Source organism: Phyllobates terribilis, unplaced genomic scaffold (assembly GCF_046119375.1).
Source record: "Phyllobates terribilis strain yellow unplaced genomic scaffold, ASM4611937v1 Scaffold_4__5_contigs__length_816908805, whole genome shotgun sequence".
In the NCBI taxonomy this organism is placed as follows: Eukaryota; Metazoa; Chordata; class Amphibia; order Anura; family Dendrobatidae; genus Phyllobates; species Phyllobates terribilis.
Window position 1 is genome coordinate 789,359,931 of NW_027362764.1, and position 20,415 is coordinate 789,380,345.

Consider the following 20,415-nt stretch of genomic DNA (forward strand, 5'->3'; position numbering starts at 1 on the left):
TAGTGGTCGCATGTCAGGACGTTGTATGTGACATGATACAGAGTGAGGGACCTCTAGTGGTCACATGTCAGGATGTTGTATGTGACATGATACAGAGTGAGGGACCTCTAGTGGTCACATGTCAGGATGTTGTATATGTCATGATATGGAGTGAGGGACCTCTATTGGTCACATGTCAGGATGTTGTATGTGACATGATATGGAGTGAGGGACCTCTAGTGGTCACATGTCAGGACGTTGTATGTGACATGATACGGAGTGAGGGACCTCTAGTGGTCACATGTCAGGACGTTGTATGTGACATGATATGGAGTGAGGGACCTCTAGTGGTCACATGTCAGGACGTTGTATGTAACATGATATGGAGTGAGGGACCTCTAGTGGTCACCTGTCAGGAAGTTGTATGTGACATGATATGGAGTGAGGGACCTCTAGTGGTCACATGTCAGGACGTTGTATGTGACATGATATGGAGTGAGGGACCTCTAGTGGTCACATGTCAGGACGTTGTATGTAACATGATATGGAGTGAGGGACCTCTAGTGGTCACCTGTCAGGAAGTTGTATGTGACATGATATGGAGTGAGGGACCTCTAGTGGTCACCTGTCAGGATGTTGTATGTGACATGATATGGAGTGAGGGACCTCTAATGGTCACATGACAGGATGTTGTATGTGACATGATATGGAGTGAGGGACCTCTAGTGGTCACATGACAGGACGTATGTGACATGATACAGAGTGAGGGACCTCTAGTGGTCACATGTCAGGATGTTGTATGTGACATGATACAGAGTGAGGGACCTCTAGTGGTCATATGTCAGGACGTTGTATGTGACATGATACAGAGTGAGGGACCTCTAGTGGTCACATGTCAGGACGTTGTATGTGACATGATATGGAGTGAGGGACCTCTAGTGGTCACCTGTCAGGATGTTGTATGTGACATGATATGGAGTGAGGGACCTCTAATGGTCACATGACAGGATGTTGTATGTGACATGATATGGAGTGAGGGACCTCTAGTGGTCACATGACAGGACGTATGTGACATGATACAGAGTGAGGGACCTCTAGTGGTCACATGTCAGGATGTTGTATGTGACATGATACAGAGTGAGGCACCTCTAGTGGTCATATGTCAGGACGTTGTATGTGACATGATACAGAGTGAGGGACCTCTAGTGGTCACATGTCAGGACGTTGTATGTGACATGATATGGAGTGAGGGACCTCTAGTGGTCACATGTCAGGACGTTGTATGTGACATGATATGGAGTGAGGGACCTCTACTGGTCACATATCAGGTTGTTGTATGTGACGTGATATGGAGTGAGGGACCTCTAGTGGTCGCATGTCAGGACGTTGTATGTGACATGATACAGAGTGAGGGGCCTCTAGTGGTCACATGTCAGGACGTTGTATGTGACATGATATGGAGTGAGGGACCTCTAGTGGTCAAGTGTCAGGACGTTGTATGTGACATGATATGGAGTGAGGGACCTCTAGTGGTCACATGTCAGGACGTTGTATGTGACATGATACAGAGTGAGGGACCTCTAGTGGTCACATGTCAGGATGTTGTATGTGACATGATACAGAGTGAGGGACCTCTAGTGGTCATATGTCAGGACGTTGTATGTGACATGATACAGAGTGAGGGACCTCTAGTGGTCACATGTCAGGACGTTGTATGTGACATGATACAGAGTGAGGGACCTCTAGTGGTCATATGTCAGGACGTTGTATGTGACATGATATGGAGTGAGGGACCTCTACTGGTCACATATCAGGTTGTTGTATGTGACGTGATATGGAGTGAGGGACCTCTAGTGGTCGCATGTCAGGACGTTGTATGTGACATGATACAGAGTGAGGGACCTCTAGTGGTCACATGTCAGGACGTTGTATGTGACATGATATGGAGTGAGGGACCCCGAGTGGTAACCTGTCAGGACGTTGTATGTGACATGATATGGAGTGAGGGACCTCTAGTGGTCACATGTCAGGATGTTGTATGTGGCATGATATGTAGTGAGGGACCTCTAGTGGTCACATGTCAGGACGTTGTATGTGACATGATATGGAGTGAGGGACCTCTAGTGGTCACATGTCAGGATGTTGTATGTGACATGATATGGAGTGAGGGACCTCTAGTGGTCACATGTCAGGATGTTGTATGTGGCATGATATGGAGAGAGGGACCTCTATTGGTCACATGTCAGGACATTGTATGTGACATGATACAGAGTGAGGGACCTCTAGTGGTCACATGTCAGGATGTTGTATGTGACATGATACAGAGTGAGGGACCTCTAGTGGTCACATGTCAGGATGTTGTATATGTCATGATATGGAGTGAGGGACCTCTATTGGTCACATGTCAGGATGTTGTATGTGACATGATATGGAGTGAGGGACCTCTAGTGGTCACATGTCAGGACGTTGTATGTGACATGATATGGAGTGAGGGACCTCTAGTGGTCACATGTCAGGATGTTGTATATGGCATGATACGGAGTGAGGGACCTCTAGTGGTCACCTGTCAGGATGTTGTATGTGACATGATATGGAGTGAGGGACCTCTAGTGGTCACATGTCAGGACGTTGTATGTGACATGATATGGAGTGAGGGACCTCTAGTGGTCACATGTCAGGACGTTGTATGTGACATGATATGGAGTGAGGGACCTCTAGTGGTCACATGTCAGGACGTTGTATGTGACATGATACGGAGTGAGGGACCTCTAGTGGTCACATGTCAGGATGTTGTATGTGGCATGATACAGAGTGAGGGACCTCTAGTGGTCACATGTCAGGATGTTGTATGTGGCATGATATGGAGTGAGGGACCTCTAGTGGTCACATGTCAGGATGTTGTATGTGACATGATATGGAGTGAGGGACCTCTAGTGGTCACCTGTCAGGACTTTGTATGTGACATGATATGGAGTGAGGGACCTCTAGTGGTCACCTGTCAGGTTGTTGTATGTGACATGATATGTAGTGAGGGACCTCTAGTGGTCACCTGTCAGGACGTTGTATGTGACATGTTATGGAGTGAGGGACCTCTAGTGGTCACATGTCAGGATGTTGTATGTGACATGATATGGAGTGAGGGACCTCTAGTGGTCAAGTGTCAGGACGTTGTATGTGACATGATATGGAGTGAGGGACCTCTAGTGGTCACCTGTCAGGACATTGTATGTGACATGATATGGAGTGAGGGACCTCTAGTGGTCACATGTCAGGATGTTGTATGTGGCATGATATGGAGTGAGGGACCTCTAGTGGTCACATGTCAGGATGTTGTATGTGACATGATATGGAGTGAGGGACCTCTAGTGGTCACATGTCAGGATGTTGTATGTGGCATGATATGGAGTGAGGGACCTCTAGTGGTCACATGTCAGGACGTTGTATGTGACATGATATGGAGTGAGGGACCTCTAGTGGTCACATGTCAGGACGTTGTATGTGACATGATATGGAGTGAGGGACCTCTAGTGGTCACATGTCAGGACGTTGTATGTGACATGATATGGAGTGAGGGACCTCTAGTGGTCACATGTCAGGACGTTGTATGTGACATGATATGGAGTGAGGGACCTCTAGTGGACACATGTCAGGACGTTGTATGTGACATGATATGGAGTGAGGGACCTCTAGTGGTCACCTGTCAGGATGTTGTATGTGACATGATATGGAGTGAGGGACCTCTAGTGGTCACATGTCAGGACGTTGTATGTGACATGATATGGAGTGAGGGACCTCTAGTGGTCACATGTCAGGACGTTGTATGTGACATGATATGGAGTGAGGGACCTCTAGTGGTCACATGTCAGGACGTTGTATGTGACATGATACAGAGTGAGGGACCTCTAGTGGTCACATGTCAGGACGTTGTATGTGACATGATACAGAGTGAGGGACCTCTAGTGGTCACATGTCAGGATGTTGTATGTGACATGATACGGAGTGAGGGACCTCTAGTGGTCACATGTCAGGACGTTGTATGTGACATGATACAGAGTGAGGGACCTCTAGTGGTCACATGTCAGGACGTTGTATGTGACATGATACGGAGTGAGGGACCTCTAGTGGTCACATGTCAGGACGTTGTATGTGACATGATACAGAGTGAGGGACCTCTAGTGGTCACATGTCAGGACGTTGTATGTGACATGATACAGAGTGAGGGACCTCTAGTGGTCACATGTCAGGATGTTGTATGTGACATGATACCGAGTGAGGGACCTCTAGTGGTCACATGTCAGGACGTTGTATGTGACATGATATGGAGTGAGGGACCTCTAGTGGTCACATGTCAGGACGTTGTATGTGACATGATATGGAGTGAGGGACCTCTAGTGGTCACATGTCAGGACGTTGTATGTAACATGATATGGAGTGAGGGACCTCTAGTGGTCACATGTCAGGACGTTGTATGTGACATGATACAGAGTGAGGGACCTCTAGTGGTCACATGTCAGGACGTTGTATGTGACATGATATGGAGTGAGGGACCTCTAGTGGTCACATGTCAGGACGTTGTATGTGACATGATATGGAGTGAGGGACCTCTAGTGGTCACATGTCAGGACGTTGTATGTAACATGATATGGAGTGAGGGACCTCTAGTGGTCACATGTCAGGACGTTGTATGTGACATGATACGGAGTGAGGGACCTCTAGTGGTCACATGTCAGGATGTTGTATGTGGCATGATACAGAGTGAGGGACCTCTAGTGGTCACATGTCAGGACGTTGTATGTAACATGATATGGAGTGAGGGACCTCTAGTGGTCACATGTCAGGACGTTGTATGTAACATGATATGGAGTGAGGGACCTCTAGTGGTCACATGTCAGGACGTTGTATGTAACATGATATGGAGTGAGGGACCTCTAGTGGTCACATGTCAGGACGTTGTATGTGACATGATACAGAGTGAGGGACCTCTAGTGGTCACATGTCAGGACGTTGTATGTGACATGATATGGAGTGAGGGACCTCTAGTGGTCACATGTCAGGACGTTGTATGTGACATGATATGGAGTGAGGGACCTCTAGTGGTCACATGTCAGGATGTTGTATGTGGCATGATATGGAGTGAGGGACCTCTAGTGGTCACATGTCAGGATGTTGTATGTGACATGATATGGAGTGAGGGACCTCTAGTGGTCACCTGTCAGGACATTGTATGTGACATGATATGGAGTGAGGGACCTCTAGTGGTCACCTGTCAGGTTGTTGTATGTGACATGATATGTAGTGAGGGACCTCTAGTGGTCACCTGTCAGGACGTTGTATGTGACATGTTATGGAGTGAGGGACCTCTAGTGGTCACATGTCAGGATGTTGTATGTGACATGATATGGAGTGAGGGACCTCTAGTGGTCAAGTGTCAGGACGTTGTATGTGACATGATATGGAGTGAGGGACCTCTAGTGGTCACCTGTCAGGACATTGTATGTGACATGATATGGAGTGAGGGACCTCTAGTGGTCACATGTCAGGATGTTGTATGTGGCATGATATGGAGTGAGGGACCTCTAGTGGTCACATGTCAGGATGTTGTATGTGACATGATATGGAGTGAGGGACCTCTAGTGGTCACATGTCAGGATGTTGTATGTGGCATGATATGGAGTGAGGGACCTCTAGTGGTCACATGTCAGGACGTTGTATGTAACATGATATGGAGTGAGGGACCTCTAGTGGTCACATGTCAGGACGTTGTATGTGACATGATATGGAGTGAGGGACCTCTAGTGGTCACATGTCAGGACGTTGTATGTGACATGATACCGAGTGAGGGACCTCTAGTGGTCACATGTCAGAACGTTGTATGTGACATGATATGGAGTGAGGGACCTCTAGTGGTCATATGTCAGGACGTTGTAAATGATGGAACTTTAGGAAGGATAAAAAGTTCACGTAGGAAAATCCCTTCTGTAAATGTAACCATCAAAGCTGGAAATCTCTGGGGGGTCAGATAGCGCCAGCCGGAGGCGTCTATGGTTTGTGCATGACCTCGCTCGAGTTATGTATGATTGCTTCACTGTTTCTTCTCCGTCTCTTCTCCAGCTTGAAGAAGCCAACAACCCGTATATCTGCACCGCGATGGTCGGCCTGAAAGATAAAAAGGTCAGTAAAAAATAACATCCTATAAAATAAAAATTATATTGACACCAACAATTGGGAAAGGAAGTGATTAAGGAAAACCTGTCACAAAGTCAAAAGTCAAGTGTCCAGTGACTGCTCTTACTTTATTCCCGCTGCTCCCCGGAGGTTTCCGATTTTTGAGCCACTTTTTTTTTGCTGGTGATTTTTATGATCTTTACTAAGAAGGTGGTGCTCATGGGATAATTATTCAGAGAAGCCTACAGACACGCCTCCAAAGAATCCTGCGAGCACCGCCCACTTGGTCACGACCACAAAAATTATCATGCAATAAAAAAGCCCACATAAAAAAATGTAAAAAATCAGAGGAGCAGTGAGAATAAAATAAGAGCAAAAACTGGACACTGGTGACAGTCCAAGATTAAAGCAGATCTGTGATAATACTGATCAGTATTGGAGTCCAGCTCATAAAATGTTCAATATAATATCACAACTATACAACCAATTTGACTTGAATATTGCTCTTATGTACAAGAATACAACTACTATAATATTGCTCCCTATGTACTAGAATATAACTACTATAATACTGCCCCTATGTACAAGAATATAACTACTATAATACTGCCCCTATGTACATGAATATAACTACTATAATACTGCCCCTATATACAAGAATATAACTACTATAATACTGCCCCCTATGTACAAGAATATAACTACTATAATACAGCCCCTATGTACAAGAATATAACTACTATAATACTGCCCCTATGTACAAGAATATAACTACTATAATACTGCCCCTATGTACAAGAATATAACTACTATAATACTGCTCCTATGTACAAGAATATAACTACTATAATACTGCCCTCTAATTACAAGAATATAGCTACTATAATACTGCTCCTATGTACGAGAATATAACTACTATAATACTGTTCCTATGTACAAGAATATAACTACTATAATACTGCCCCCTATGTACAAGAATATAACTACTATAATACTGCCCCCTATGTACAAGAATATAACTACTATAATACTGCCCCCTATGTACAAGAATATAACTACTATAATACTGCCCCCTATGTACAAGAATATAACTACTATAATACTGCTCCTATGTACAAGAATATAGCTACTATAATACTGCCCCTATGTACAAGAATATAACTACTATAATACTGCTCCTATGTGCAAGAATATAACTACTATAATACTGTTCCTATGTACAAGAATATAACTACTATAATACTGCTCCTATGTACAAGAATATAACTACTATAATACTGCCCCTATGTACAAGAATATCACTACTATAATACTGTTCCTATGTACAAGAATATAACTACTATAATACTGCTCCCTATGTGCAAGAATATAACTACTATAATACTGCTCTCTATGTACAAGAACATAACTACTATAATACTGCTCCTATGTACAAGAATATAACTACTATAATACTGCCCCTTTGTACAAGAATATAACTACTATAATACTGCCCCTATGTACAAGAATATAACTACTATAATACTGTCCCCTATGTACAAGAATATAACTACTATAATACTGCTCCTATATACAAGAATATAACTACTATAATACTGCCCCTATATACAAGAATATAACTGCTATAATAATGCTACTATGTACAAGAATATAACTACTATAATACTGCTACTATGTACAAGAATATAACTACTATAATACTGCCCCCTATGTACAAGAATATAACTACTATAATACTGCTCCCTATGTATAAGAATCTAACTACTATAATACTGCTCCTATGTACAAGAATATAACTAGTATAATACTGCCCCTATGTACAAGAATATAACTACTATAATACTGCCCCTATGTACAAGAATATAACTACTATAATACTGCCCCTATGTACAAGAATATAACTACTATAATACTGCTCCTGTGTACAAGAATATAACTACTATAATACTACTCCTATGTACAAGAATATAACTACTATAATACTGTTCCTATGTACAAGAATATGACTACTATAATACTGCTCCTATGTACAAGAATATAACTACTATAATACTGCCCCCTATGTACAAGAATATAACTACTATAATACTGCTCCTATGTACAAGAATATAACTACTATAATACTGCTCCTATGTACAAGAATATAACTACTATAATACTGCCCCTATGTACAAGAATATAACTACTATAATACTGCCCCCTATGTACAAGAATATAACTTCTATAATACTGCCCCTATGTGCAAGAATATAACTACTATAATACTGCTCCCTATGTACAAGTATATTACTACTATAATACTGCTCCTATGTACAAGAATATAACTACTATAATACTGCTCCTATGTACAAGAATATAACTACTATAATACTGCTCCCATGTACAAGAATATAACTACTATAATACTGCTCCCTGTGTACAAGAATATAACTACTATAATACTGCTTCTATGTACAAGAATATAACTACTATAATACTGTCCCTTATGTACAAGAATATAACTACTATAATACTGCCCCTATATACAAGAATATAACTGCTATAATAATGCTACTATGTACAAGAATATAACTACTATAATACTGCTACTATGTACAAGAATATAACTACTATAATACTGCCCCCTATGTACAAGAATATAACTACTATAATACTGCTCCCTATGTACAAGAATCTAACTACTATAATACTGCTCCTATGTACAAGAATATAACTAGTATAATACTGCCCCTATGTACAAGAATATAACTACTATAATACTGCTCCTATGTACAAGAATATAACTACTATAATACTGCTCCTATGTACAAGAATATAACTGCTATAATACTGCTCCTATGTACAAGAATATGACTACTATAATACTGCTCCTATGTACAAGAATATAACTACTATAATACTGCCCCTATGTACAAGAATATAACTACTATAATACTGCTCCTATGTACAAGAATATAACTACTATAATACTGCTCCTATGTACAAGAATATAACTACTATAATACTGCCCCTATGTACAAGAATATAACTACTATAATACTGCCCCCTATGTACAAGAATATAACTACTATAATACTGCTCCTATGTACAAGAATATAACTACTATAATACTGCCCCCTATGTACAAGAATATAACTACTATAATACTGCTCCTATGTACAAGAATATAACTACTATAATACTGCTCCTATGTACAAGAATATAACTACTATAATACTGCCCCTATGTACAAGAATATAACTACTATAATACTGCCCCCTATGTACAAGAATATAACTTCTATAATGCTGCCCCTATGTGCAAGAATATAACTACTATAATACTGCTCCCTATGTACAAGTATATTACTACTATAATACTGCTCCTATGTACAAGAATATAACTACTATAATACTGCTCCTATGTACAAGAATATAACTACTATAATACTGCTCCCATGTACAAGAATATAACTACTATAATACTGCTCCCTGTGTACAAGAATATAACTACTATAATACTGCTTCTATGTACAAGAATATAACTACTATAATACTGCTCCTATGTACAAGAATATAACTACTATAATTCTGCTCCTATGTACAAGAATATAACTACTATAATTCTGCCCCGTATGTACAAGAATATAACTACTATAATACTGCCCCCTATGTACAAGTATATAACTACTATAATACTGCTCCCTATGTACAAGAATATAACTACTATAATACTGCCCCCTATGTACAAGAATATAACTACTATAATACTGCCCCTATATACAAGAATATAACTACTATAATACTGCTCCCTATGTACAAATATATAACTACTATAATACTGCTCCCTATGTACAAGAATATAACTACTATAATACTGCCCCCTATGTACAAGAATATAACTACTATAATACTGCCCCCTATGTACAAGAATATAACTACTATAATACTGCCCCTATGTACAAGAATATAACTACTATAATACTGCTCCCTATGTACAAGAATATAACTACTATAATACTGCCCCCTATGTACAAGAATATAACTACTATAATACTGCTCTAATATACAAGAATATAACTACTATAATACTGCCCCCTATGTACAAGAATATAACTACTATAATACTGCCCCTATGTACAAGAATATAACTACTATAATACTGCCCCTATGTACAAGAATATAACTACTATAATACTGCTCCTATGTACAAGAATATAACTACTATAATACTGCCCCCTATGTACAAGAATATAACTTCTATAATACTGCCCCCTATGTACAAGTATATAACTACTATAATACTGCTCCCTATGTACAAGAATATAACTACTATAATACTGCCCCCTATGTACAAGAATATAACTACTATAATACTGCCCCTATGTACAAGAATATAACTACTATAATACTGCTCCCTATGTACAAGTATATAACTACTATAATACTGCTCCCTATGTACAAGAATATAACTACTATAATACTGCCCCCTATGTACAAGAATATAACTACTATAATACTGCCCCCTATGTACAAGAATATAACTACTATAATACTGCCCCTATGTACAAGAATATAACTACTATAATACTGCTCCCTATGTACAAGAATATAACTACTATAATACTGCCCCCTATGTACAAGAATATAACTACTATAATACTGCCCCTATGTACAAGAATATAACTACTATAATACAGCCCCTATGTACAAGAATATAACTACTATAATACTGCTCCCTATGTACAAGAATATAACTACAGTCATGGCCAAAAGTTTTGAGAATGACACCAAAATGATATTTTCCCATGATCTGCTGGCCTCTGGTTTTTATTAGTGTTTGTCTGATGTTTATATCACATACAGAAATATAATTGTAATCATATTATGAGTACCAATAGGTTATATTGACAGTTAGAATGAGTTAATGCAGCAAGTCAATATTTGCAGTGTTGCCCCTTCTTCTTCAAGACCTCTGTAATTCTCCCTGGCATGCTCTCAATCAACTTTTGGACCAAATCCAGACTGATAGCAGTCCATTCTTGCATAATCAATGCTTGCATTTTGCCAGAATTTGTTGGTTTTTGTTTGTCCACCCGTCTCTTGATGATTGACCACAAGTTCTCAATGGGATTAAGATCTGGGGAGTTTCCAGGCCATGGACCCAAAATCTCTATGTTTTGTTCCATGAGCCATTTAGTTATCACCTTTGCTTTATGGCAAGGTGCTCCATCATGCTGGAAGAGGCATTGTTGGACGCCAAACTGCTCTTGGACGGTTGGGAGAAGTTGCTCTTGGAGGACATTCTGGTACCATTCTTTATTCATGGCTGTGTTTTTAGGCAAGACTGTGAGTGAGCCGATTCCCTTGGCTGAGAAGCAACCCCACACATGAATGGTTTCAGGATGCTTTACAGTTGGCATGAGACAAGACTGGTGGTAGCGCTCACCTCTTCTTCTCCGAATAAGCTGTTTTCCAGATGTCCCAAACAATCGAAAAGGGGATTCATCAGAAAAAATGACTTTGCCCCAGTCCTCAGCAGTCCACTCCCTGTACCTTTTGCAGAATATCAGTCGGTCCCTGATGTTTTTTCTGGAGAGAAGTGGCTTCTTTGCTGCCCTCCTTGAAACCAGCCCTTGCTCAAAGAGTCTCCGCCTCACAGTGCGTGCAGAAGCACTCACACCAGCCTGCTGCCATTCCTGAGCAAGCTCGGCACTGCTGGTAGTCCGATCCCGCAGCTGAAACAGTTTTAAGATACGGTCCTGGCGCTTGCGCCCTGGAGCCTTTTTGACAGCAATGGAAGCTCTCTCCTTGAAGTTCTTGATGATGCGATAGATTGTTGACTGAGGTGCAATCTTTGTAGCTGCGATACTCTTCCCTGTTAGGCCATTTTTGTGCAGTGCAATGATGGCTGCACGTGTTTCTTTAGAGATAACCATGGTTAACTGAAGAGAAACAATGATACCAAGAACCAGCCTCCTTTTAAAGTGTCCAGTGATGTCATTCTTACTTAATCATGACTGATTGATCGCCAGCCCTGTCCTCATCAACACCCACACCTGTGTTAATGGATCAATCACTAAAACGATGTTAGCTGCTCCTTTTAAGGCAGGACTGCAATGATGTTGAAATGTGTTTTGGGGGTTAAAGTTCATTTTCTGGGCAAATATTGACTTTGCAAGTACAGTAATTGCTGTTAAGCTGATCACTCTTTGACATTCAGGAGTATATGCAAATTGCCATTACAAAAAATGAAGCAGTAAACTTTGGAAAAATTACTATTTGTCTCATTCTCAATACTTTTGGCCATGACTGTACTATAATACTGCTCCTATATACAAGAATATAACTACTATAATACTGCACCTATGTACAAGAATATAACTACTATAATACTGCCCCCTATATACAAGAATATAACTACTATAATACTGCTCCTATGTACAAGAATATAACTACTATAATACTGCCCCCGATGTACAAGAATATAACTACTATAATACTGCTCCCTATGTACAAGAATGCATCTAATATAATACTACCCCCTATATTCAAGAATATAACTACTATAATACTGCCCCTATATACAAGAATATAACTACTATAATACTGCCCCTATATACAAGAATATAACTACTATAATACTGCACCTATGTACAAGAATAGAACTACTATAATACTGCCCCTATATACAAGAATATAACTACTATAATACTGCCCCCTATGTACAAGAATATAACTACTATAATACTGCTCCTATGTACAAGAATATAACTACTATAATACTGCTCCTATGTACAAGAATATAACTACTATAATACTACTCCTATGTACAAGGATATAACTACTATAATACTGCTCCTATGTACAAGGATATAACCATTATAATACTGCCCCCTATGTACAAGAATATAACTACTATAATACTGCTCCTATGTACAAGAATATAACTACTATAATACTGCACCTATGTACAAGAATATAACTACTATAATACTGCCCCTATACACAAGAATATAACTACTATAATACTGCTCCCTATGTACAAGAATATAACTACTATAGTACTGCTCCTATGTACAAGGATATAACTACTATAATACTGCACCTATGTACAAGAATATAACTACTATAATACTGCCCCTATACACAAGAATATAACTACTATAATACTGCCCCTATACACAAGAATATAACTACTATAATACTGCCCCTATGTACAAGGATATAACCACTATAATACTGCCCCCTATGTACAAGAATATAACTACTATAATACTGCTCCTATGTACAAGAATATAACTACTATAATACTGCACCTATGTACAAGAATATAACTACTATAATACTGCCCCTATACACAAGAATATAACTACTATAGTACTGCCCCTATACACAAGAATATAACTACTATAATACTGCCCCTATGTACAAGGATATAACCACTATAATACTGCCCCCTATGTACAAGAATATAACTACTATAATACTGCTCCTATGTACAAGAATATAACTACTATAATAGTGCCCCCTATGTACAAGAATATAACTACTAGAATACTGCCCCCTATGTACAAGAATATAACTACTATAATACTTCTCCTATGTACAGGAATATAACTACTATAATACTTCTCCTATGTACAAGAATATAACTACTATAATACTGCTCCTATGTACAAGGATATAACTACTATAATACTGCCCCCTATGTACAAGAATATAACTACTATAATACTGCCCCCTATGTACAAGAATATAACTACTAGAATACTGCTCCCTATGTACAAGAATATAACTACTATAATACTGCTCCTATGTACAGGAAGATAACTACTATAATACTGCTCCTATGTACAAGAATATAACTACTATAATACTGCTCCTATGTACAAGGATATAACTACTATAATACTGCCCCCTATGTACAAGAATATAAGTACTATAATACTGCTCCTATGTACAAGAATATAACTACTATAATACTGCTCCTATGTACAAGAATATAACTACTATAATACTGCCCCTATGTACAAGAATATAACTACTATAATACTGCTCCTATGTACAAGAATATAACTACTATAATACTGCTCCTATGTATAAGGATATAACTACTATAATACTGCCCCTATGTACAAGAATATAACTACTATAATACTGCTCCTATGTACAAGAATATAACTACTATAATACTGCCCCTATGTACAAGAATATAACTACTATAATACTGCCCCTTATGTACAAGAATATAAGTACTATAATACTGCTCCTATGTACAAGAATATAACTACTATAATACTGCCCCCCTATGTACAAGAATATAACTACTATAATACTGCCCCCTATATTCAAGAATATAACTACTATAATACTGCCCCTATATACAAGAATATAACTACTATAATACTGCTCCTATATACAAGAATATAACTACTATAATACTGCACCTATGTACAAGAATAGAACTACTATAATACTGCCCCTATATACAAGAATATAACTACTATAATACTGCTCCCTATCTACAAGAATATAACTACTATAATACTGCCCCCTATCTACAAGAATATAACTACTATAATACTGCTCCTATGTACAAGAATATAACTACTATAATACTGCTCCTATGTACAAGGATATAACCACTATAATACTGCCCCCTATGTACAAGAATATAACTACTATAATACTGCCCCCATATGTACAAGAATATAACTACTATAATATTGCTCCTATGTACAAGAATATAACTACTATAATACTGCACCTATGTACAAGAATATAACTACTATAATACTGCCCCTATACACAAGAATATAACTACTATAATACTGCTCCCTATGTACAAGAATATAACTACTATAATACTGCTCCTATGTACAAGAATATAACTACTATAATACTGCTCCTATGTACAAGAATATAACTACTATAATACTGCCCATATGTACAAGAATATAACTACTATAATACTGCTCCCTATGTACAAGAATATAACTACTATAATACTGCTCATATGTACAAGAATATAACTACTATAATACTGCTCCTATGTACAAGAATATAACTACTTTAATACTGCCCCCTATGTACAAGAATATAACTACTAGAATGCTGCTCCCTATGTACAAGAATATAACTACTATAATACTTCTCCTATGTACAGGAATATAACTACTATAATACTGCTCCTATGTACAAGAATATAACTACTATAATACTGCTCCTATGTACAAGGATATAACTACTATAATACTGCCCCCTATGTACAAGAATATAACTACTATAATACTGTCCCCTATGTACAAGAATATAACTACTATAATACTGCTCCTATGTACAAGAATATAACTACTATAATACTGCCCCTATGTACAAGAATATAACTACTATAATACTGCTCCCTATGTACAAGAATATAACTACTATAATACTGCTCCTATGTACAAGAATATAACTGCTATAATACTGCTCCTATGTACAAGAATATAACTACTATAATACTGCCCCTATGTACAAGAATATAACTACTATAATACTGCCCCCTATGTACAAGAATATAACTAATATAATACTGCCCCCTATGTACAAGAATATAACTACTATAATACTGCTCCTATGTACAAGAATATAACTACTATAATACTGCTCCTATGTACAAGAATATAACTACTATAATACTACTACTATGTACAAGAATATAACTACTATAATACTGCCCCCTATGTACAAGAATATAACTACTATAATACTGCTCCTATGTACAAGAATATAACTACTATAATACTGCTCATATGTACAAGAATATAACTACTATAATACTGCTCCTATGTACAAGAATATAACTACTATAATACTGCCCCCTATGTACAAGAATATAACTACTATAATACTGCTCCTATGTACAAGAATATAACTACTATAATACTGCTCATATGTACAAGAATATAACTACTATAATACTGCTCCTATGTACAAGAATATAACTACTATAATACTGCTCCTATGTACAAGAATATAACTACTATAATACTGCTCCTATGTACAAGAATATAACTACTATAATACTGCACCTATGTACAAGAATATAACTACTATAATACTGCCCCTATACACAAGAATATAACTACTATAATACTGCTCCCTATGTACAAGAATATAACTACTATAATACTGCTCCTATGTACAAGAATATAACTACTATAATACTGCTCCTATGTACAAGAATATAACTACTATAATACTATTCCTATGTACAAGGATATAACTACTATAATACTGCCCCTATATACAAGAATATAACTACTATAATACTGCCCCCTATGTACAAGAATATAACTACTATAATACTGCTCCTATGTACAAGAATATAACTACTATAATACTGCTCCTATGTACAAGAATATAACTACTATAATACTACTCCTATGTACAAGGATATAACTACTATAATACTGCTCCTATGTACAAGGATATAACCACTATAATACTGCCCCCTATGTACAAGAATATAACTACTATAATACTGCTCCTATGTACAAGAATATAACTACTATAATACTGCCCCCTATGTACAAGAATATAACTACTATAATACTGCACCTATGTACAAGAATATAACTACTATAATACTGCCCCTATACACAAGAATATAACTACTATAATACTGCTCCCTATGTACAAGAATATAACTACTATAATACTGCTCCTATGTACAAGGATATAACTACTATAATACTGCACCTATGTACAAGAATATAACTACTATAATACTGCCCCTATACACAAGAATATAACTACTATAATACTGCCCCTATGTACAAGGATATAACCACTATAATACTGCCCCCTATGTACAAGAATATAACTACTATAATACTGCTCCTATGTACAAGAATATAACTACTATAATACTGCACCTATGTACAAGAATATAACTACTATAATACTGCCCCTATACACAAGAATATAACTACTATAGTACTGCCCCTATACACAAGAATATAACTACTATAATACTGCCCCTATGTACAAGGATATAACCACTATAATACTGCCCCCTATGTACAAGAATATAACTACTATAATACTGCTCCTATGTACAAGAATATAACTACTATAATAGTGCCCCCTATGTACAAGAATATAACTACTAGAATACTGCCCCCTATGTACAAGAATATAACTACTATAATACTTCTCCTATGTACAGGAATATAACTACTATAATACTTCTCCTATGTACAAGAATATAACTACTATAATACTGCTCCTATGTACAAGGATATAACTACTATAATACTGCCCCCTATGTACAAGAATATAACTACTATAATACTGCCCCCTATGTACAAGAATATAACTACTAGAATACTGCTCCCTATGTACAAGAATATAACTACTATAATACTGCTCCTATGTACAGGAATATAACTACTATAATACTGCCCCCTATGTACAAGAATATAACTACTATAATACTGCCCCCTATGTACAAGAATATAACTACTAGAATACTGCTCCCTATGTACAAGAATATAACTACTATAATACTGCCCCCATATGTACAAGAATATAACTACTATAATACTGCTCCTATGTACAAGAATATAACTACTATAATACTGCCCCTATGTACAAGAATATAACTACTATAATACTGCTCCTATGTACAAGAATATAAATACTATAATACTGCTCCTATCTATAAGGATATAACTACTATAATACTGCCCCTATGTACAAGAATATAACTACTATAATACTGCCCCTTATGTACAAGAATATAAGTACTATAATACTGCTCCTATGTACAAGAATATAACTACTATAATACTGCCCCTATGTACAAGAATATAACTACTATAATACTGCTCCTATGTACAAGAATATTAATACTATAATACTGCTCCTATCTATAAGGATATAACTACTATAATACTGCCCCTATGTACAAGAATATAACTACTATAATACTGCTCCTATGTACAAGAATATAACTACTATAATACTGCCCCTATGTACAAGAATATAACTACTATAATACTGCCCCTTATGTACAAGAATATAAGTACTATAATACTGCTCCTATGTACAAGAATATAACTACTATAATACTGCCCCCCTATGTACAAGAATATAACTACTATAATACTGCCCCCTATATTCAAGAATATAACTACTATAATACTGCCCCTACATACAAGAATATAACTACTATAATACTGCCCCTATATACAAGAATATAACTACTATAATACTGCACCTATGTACAAGAATAGAACTACTATAATACTGCCCCTATATACAAGAATATAACTACTATAATACTGCTCCCTATCTACAAGAATATAACTACTATAATACTGCCCCCTATCTACAAGAATATAACTACTATAATACTGCTCCTATGTACAAGAATATAACTACTATAATACTGCTCCTATGTACAAGGATATAACCACTATAATACTGCCCCCTATGTACAAGAATATAACTACTATAATACTGCCCCCATATGTACAAGAATATAACTACTATAATACTGCTCCTATGTACAAGAATATAACTACTATAATACTGCACCTATGTACAAGAATATAACTACTATAATACTGCCCCTATACACAAGAATATAACTACTATAATACTGCTCCCTATGTACAAGAATATAACTACTATAATACTGCTCCTATGTACAAGAATATAACTACTATAATACTGCTCCTATGTACAAGAATATAACTACTATAATACTGCTCCTATGTACAAGAATATAACTACTATAATACTGCCCATATGTACAAGAATATAACTACTATAATACTGCTCCCTATGTACAAGAATATAACTACTATAATACTGCTCATATGTACAAGAATATAACTACTATAATACTGCTCCTATGTACAAGAATATAACTACTTTAATACTGCCCCCTATGTACAAGAATATAACTACTAGAATGCTGCTCCCTATGTACAAGAATATAACTACTATAATACTTCTCCTATGTACAGGAATATAACTACTATAATACTGCTCCTATGTACAAGAATATAACTACTATAATACTGCTCCTATGTACAAGGATATAACTACTATAATACTGCCCCCTATGTACAAGAATATAACTACTATAATACTGTCCCCTATGTACAAGAATATAACTACTATAATACTGCTCCTATGTACAAGAATATAACTACTATAATACTGCCCCTATGTACAAGAATATAACTACTATAATACTGCTCCCTATGTACAAGAATATAACTACTATAATACTGCTCCTATGTACAAGAATATAACTGCTATAATACTGCTCCTATGTACAAGAATATAACTACTATAATACTGCCCCTATGTACAAGAATATAACTACTATAATACTGCCCCCTATGTACAAGAATATAACTACTATAATACTGCCCCCTATGTACAAGAATATAACTACTATAATACTGCTCCTATGTACAAGAATATAACTACTATAATACTGCTCCTATGTACAAGAATATAACTACTATAATACTGCTCATATGTACAAGAATATAACTACTATAATACTGCTCCTATGTACAAGAATATAACTACTATAATACTGCCCCCTATGTACAAGAATATAACTACTATAATACTGCTCCTATGTACAAGAATATAACTACTATAATACTGCTCCTATGTACAAGAATATAACTACTATAATACTGCACCTATGTACAAGAATATAACTACTATAATACTGCACCTATGTACAAGAATATAACTACTATAATACTGCCCCTATACACAAGAATATAACTACTATAATACTGCTCCCTATGTACAAGAATATAACTACTATAATACTGCTCCTATGTACAAGAATATAACTACTATACTACTGCTCCTATGTACAAGAATATAACTACTATAATACTGCTCCTATGTACAAGAATATAACTACTATAATACTGCCCATATGTACAAGAATATAACTACTATAATACTGCTCCCTATGTACAAGAATATAACTACTTTAATACTGCTCATATGTACAAGAATATAACTACTATAATACTGCTCCTATGTACAAGAATATAACTACTATAATACTGCCCCCTATGTACAAGAATATAACTACTAGAATGCTTCTTCCTATGTACAAGAATATAACTACTATAATACTGCTCCCTATGTACAAGAATATATCTACTATAATACTGCTCCTATGTACAAGAATATAACTACTATAATACTGCCCCCTATGTACAAGAATATAACTACTAGAATGCTTCTTCCTATGTAC

General features: G+C 36.8%; 1 protein-coding gene across 8 annotated transcripts in view; it reads left to right on the forward strand.

Annotated features, from left to right (window-relative positions):
* ADGRB1 (adhesion G protein-coupled receptor B1) overlaps nt 1-20,415 on the forward strand; it is a 911,276-nt gene that overhangs the window by 855,360 nt on the left and 35,501 nt on the right. For all 8 annotated transcript variants that reach the window (XM_073679967.1, XM_073679961.1, XM_073679962.1 and 5 more), the window contains one exon: nt 6,091-6,150. In XM_073679967.1, coding sequence (XP_073536068.1) covers nt 6,091-6,150 — 60 coding nt within the window. The remainder of the gene's footprint in view (nt 1-6,090; nt 6,151-20,415) is intronic.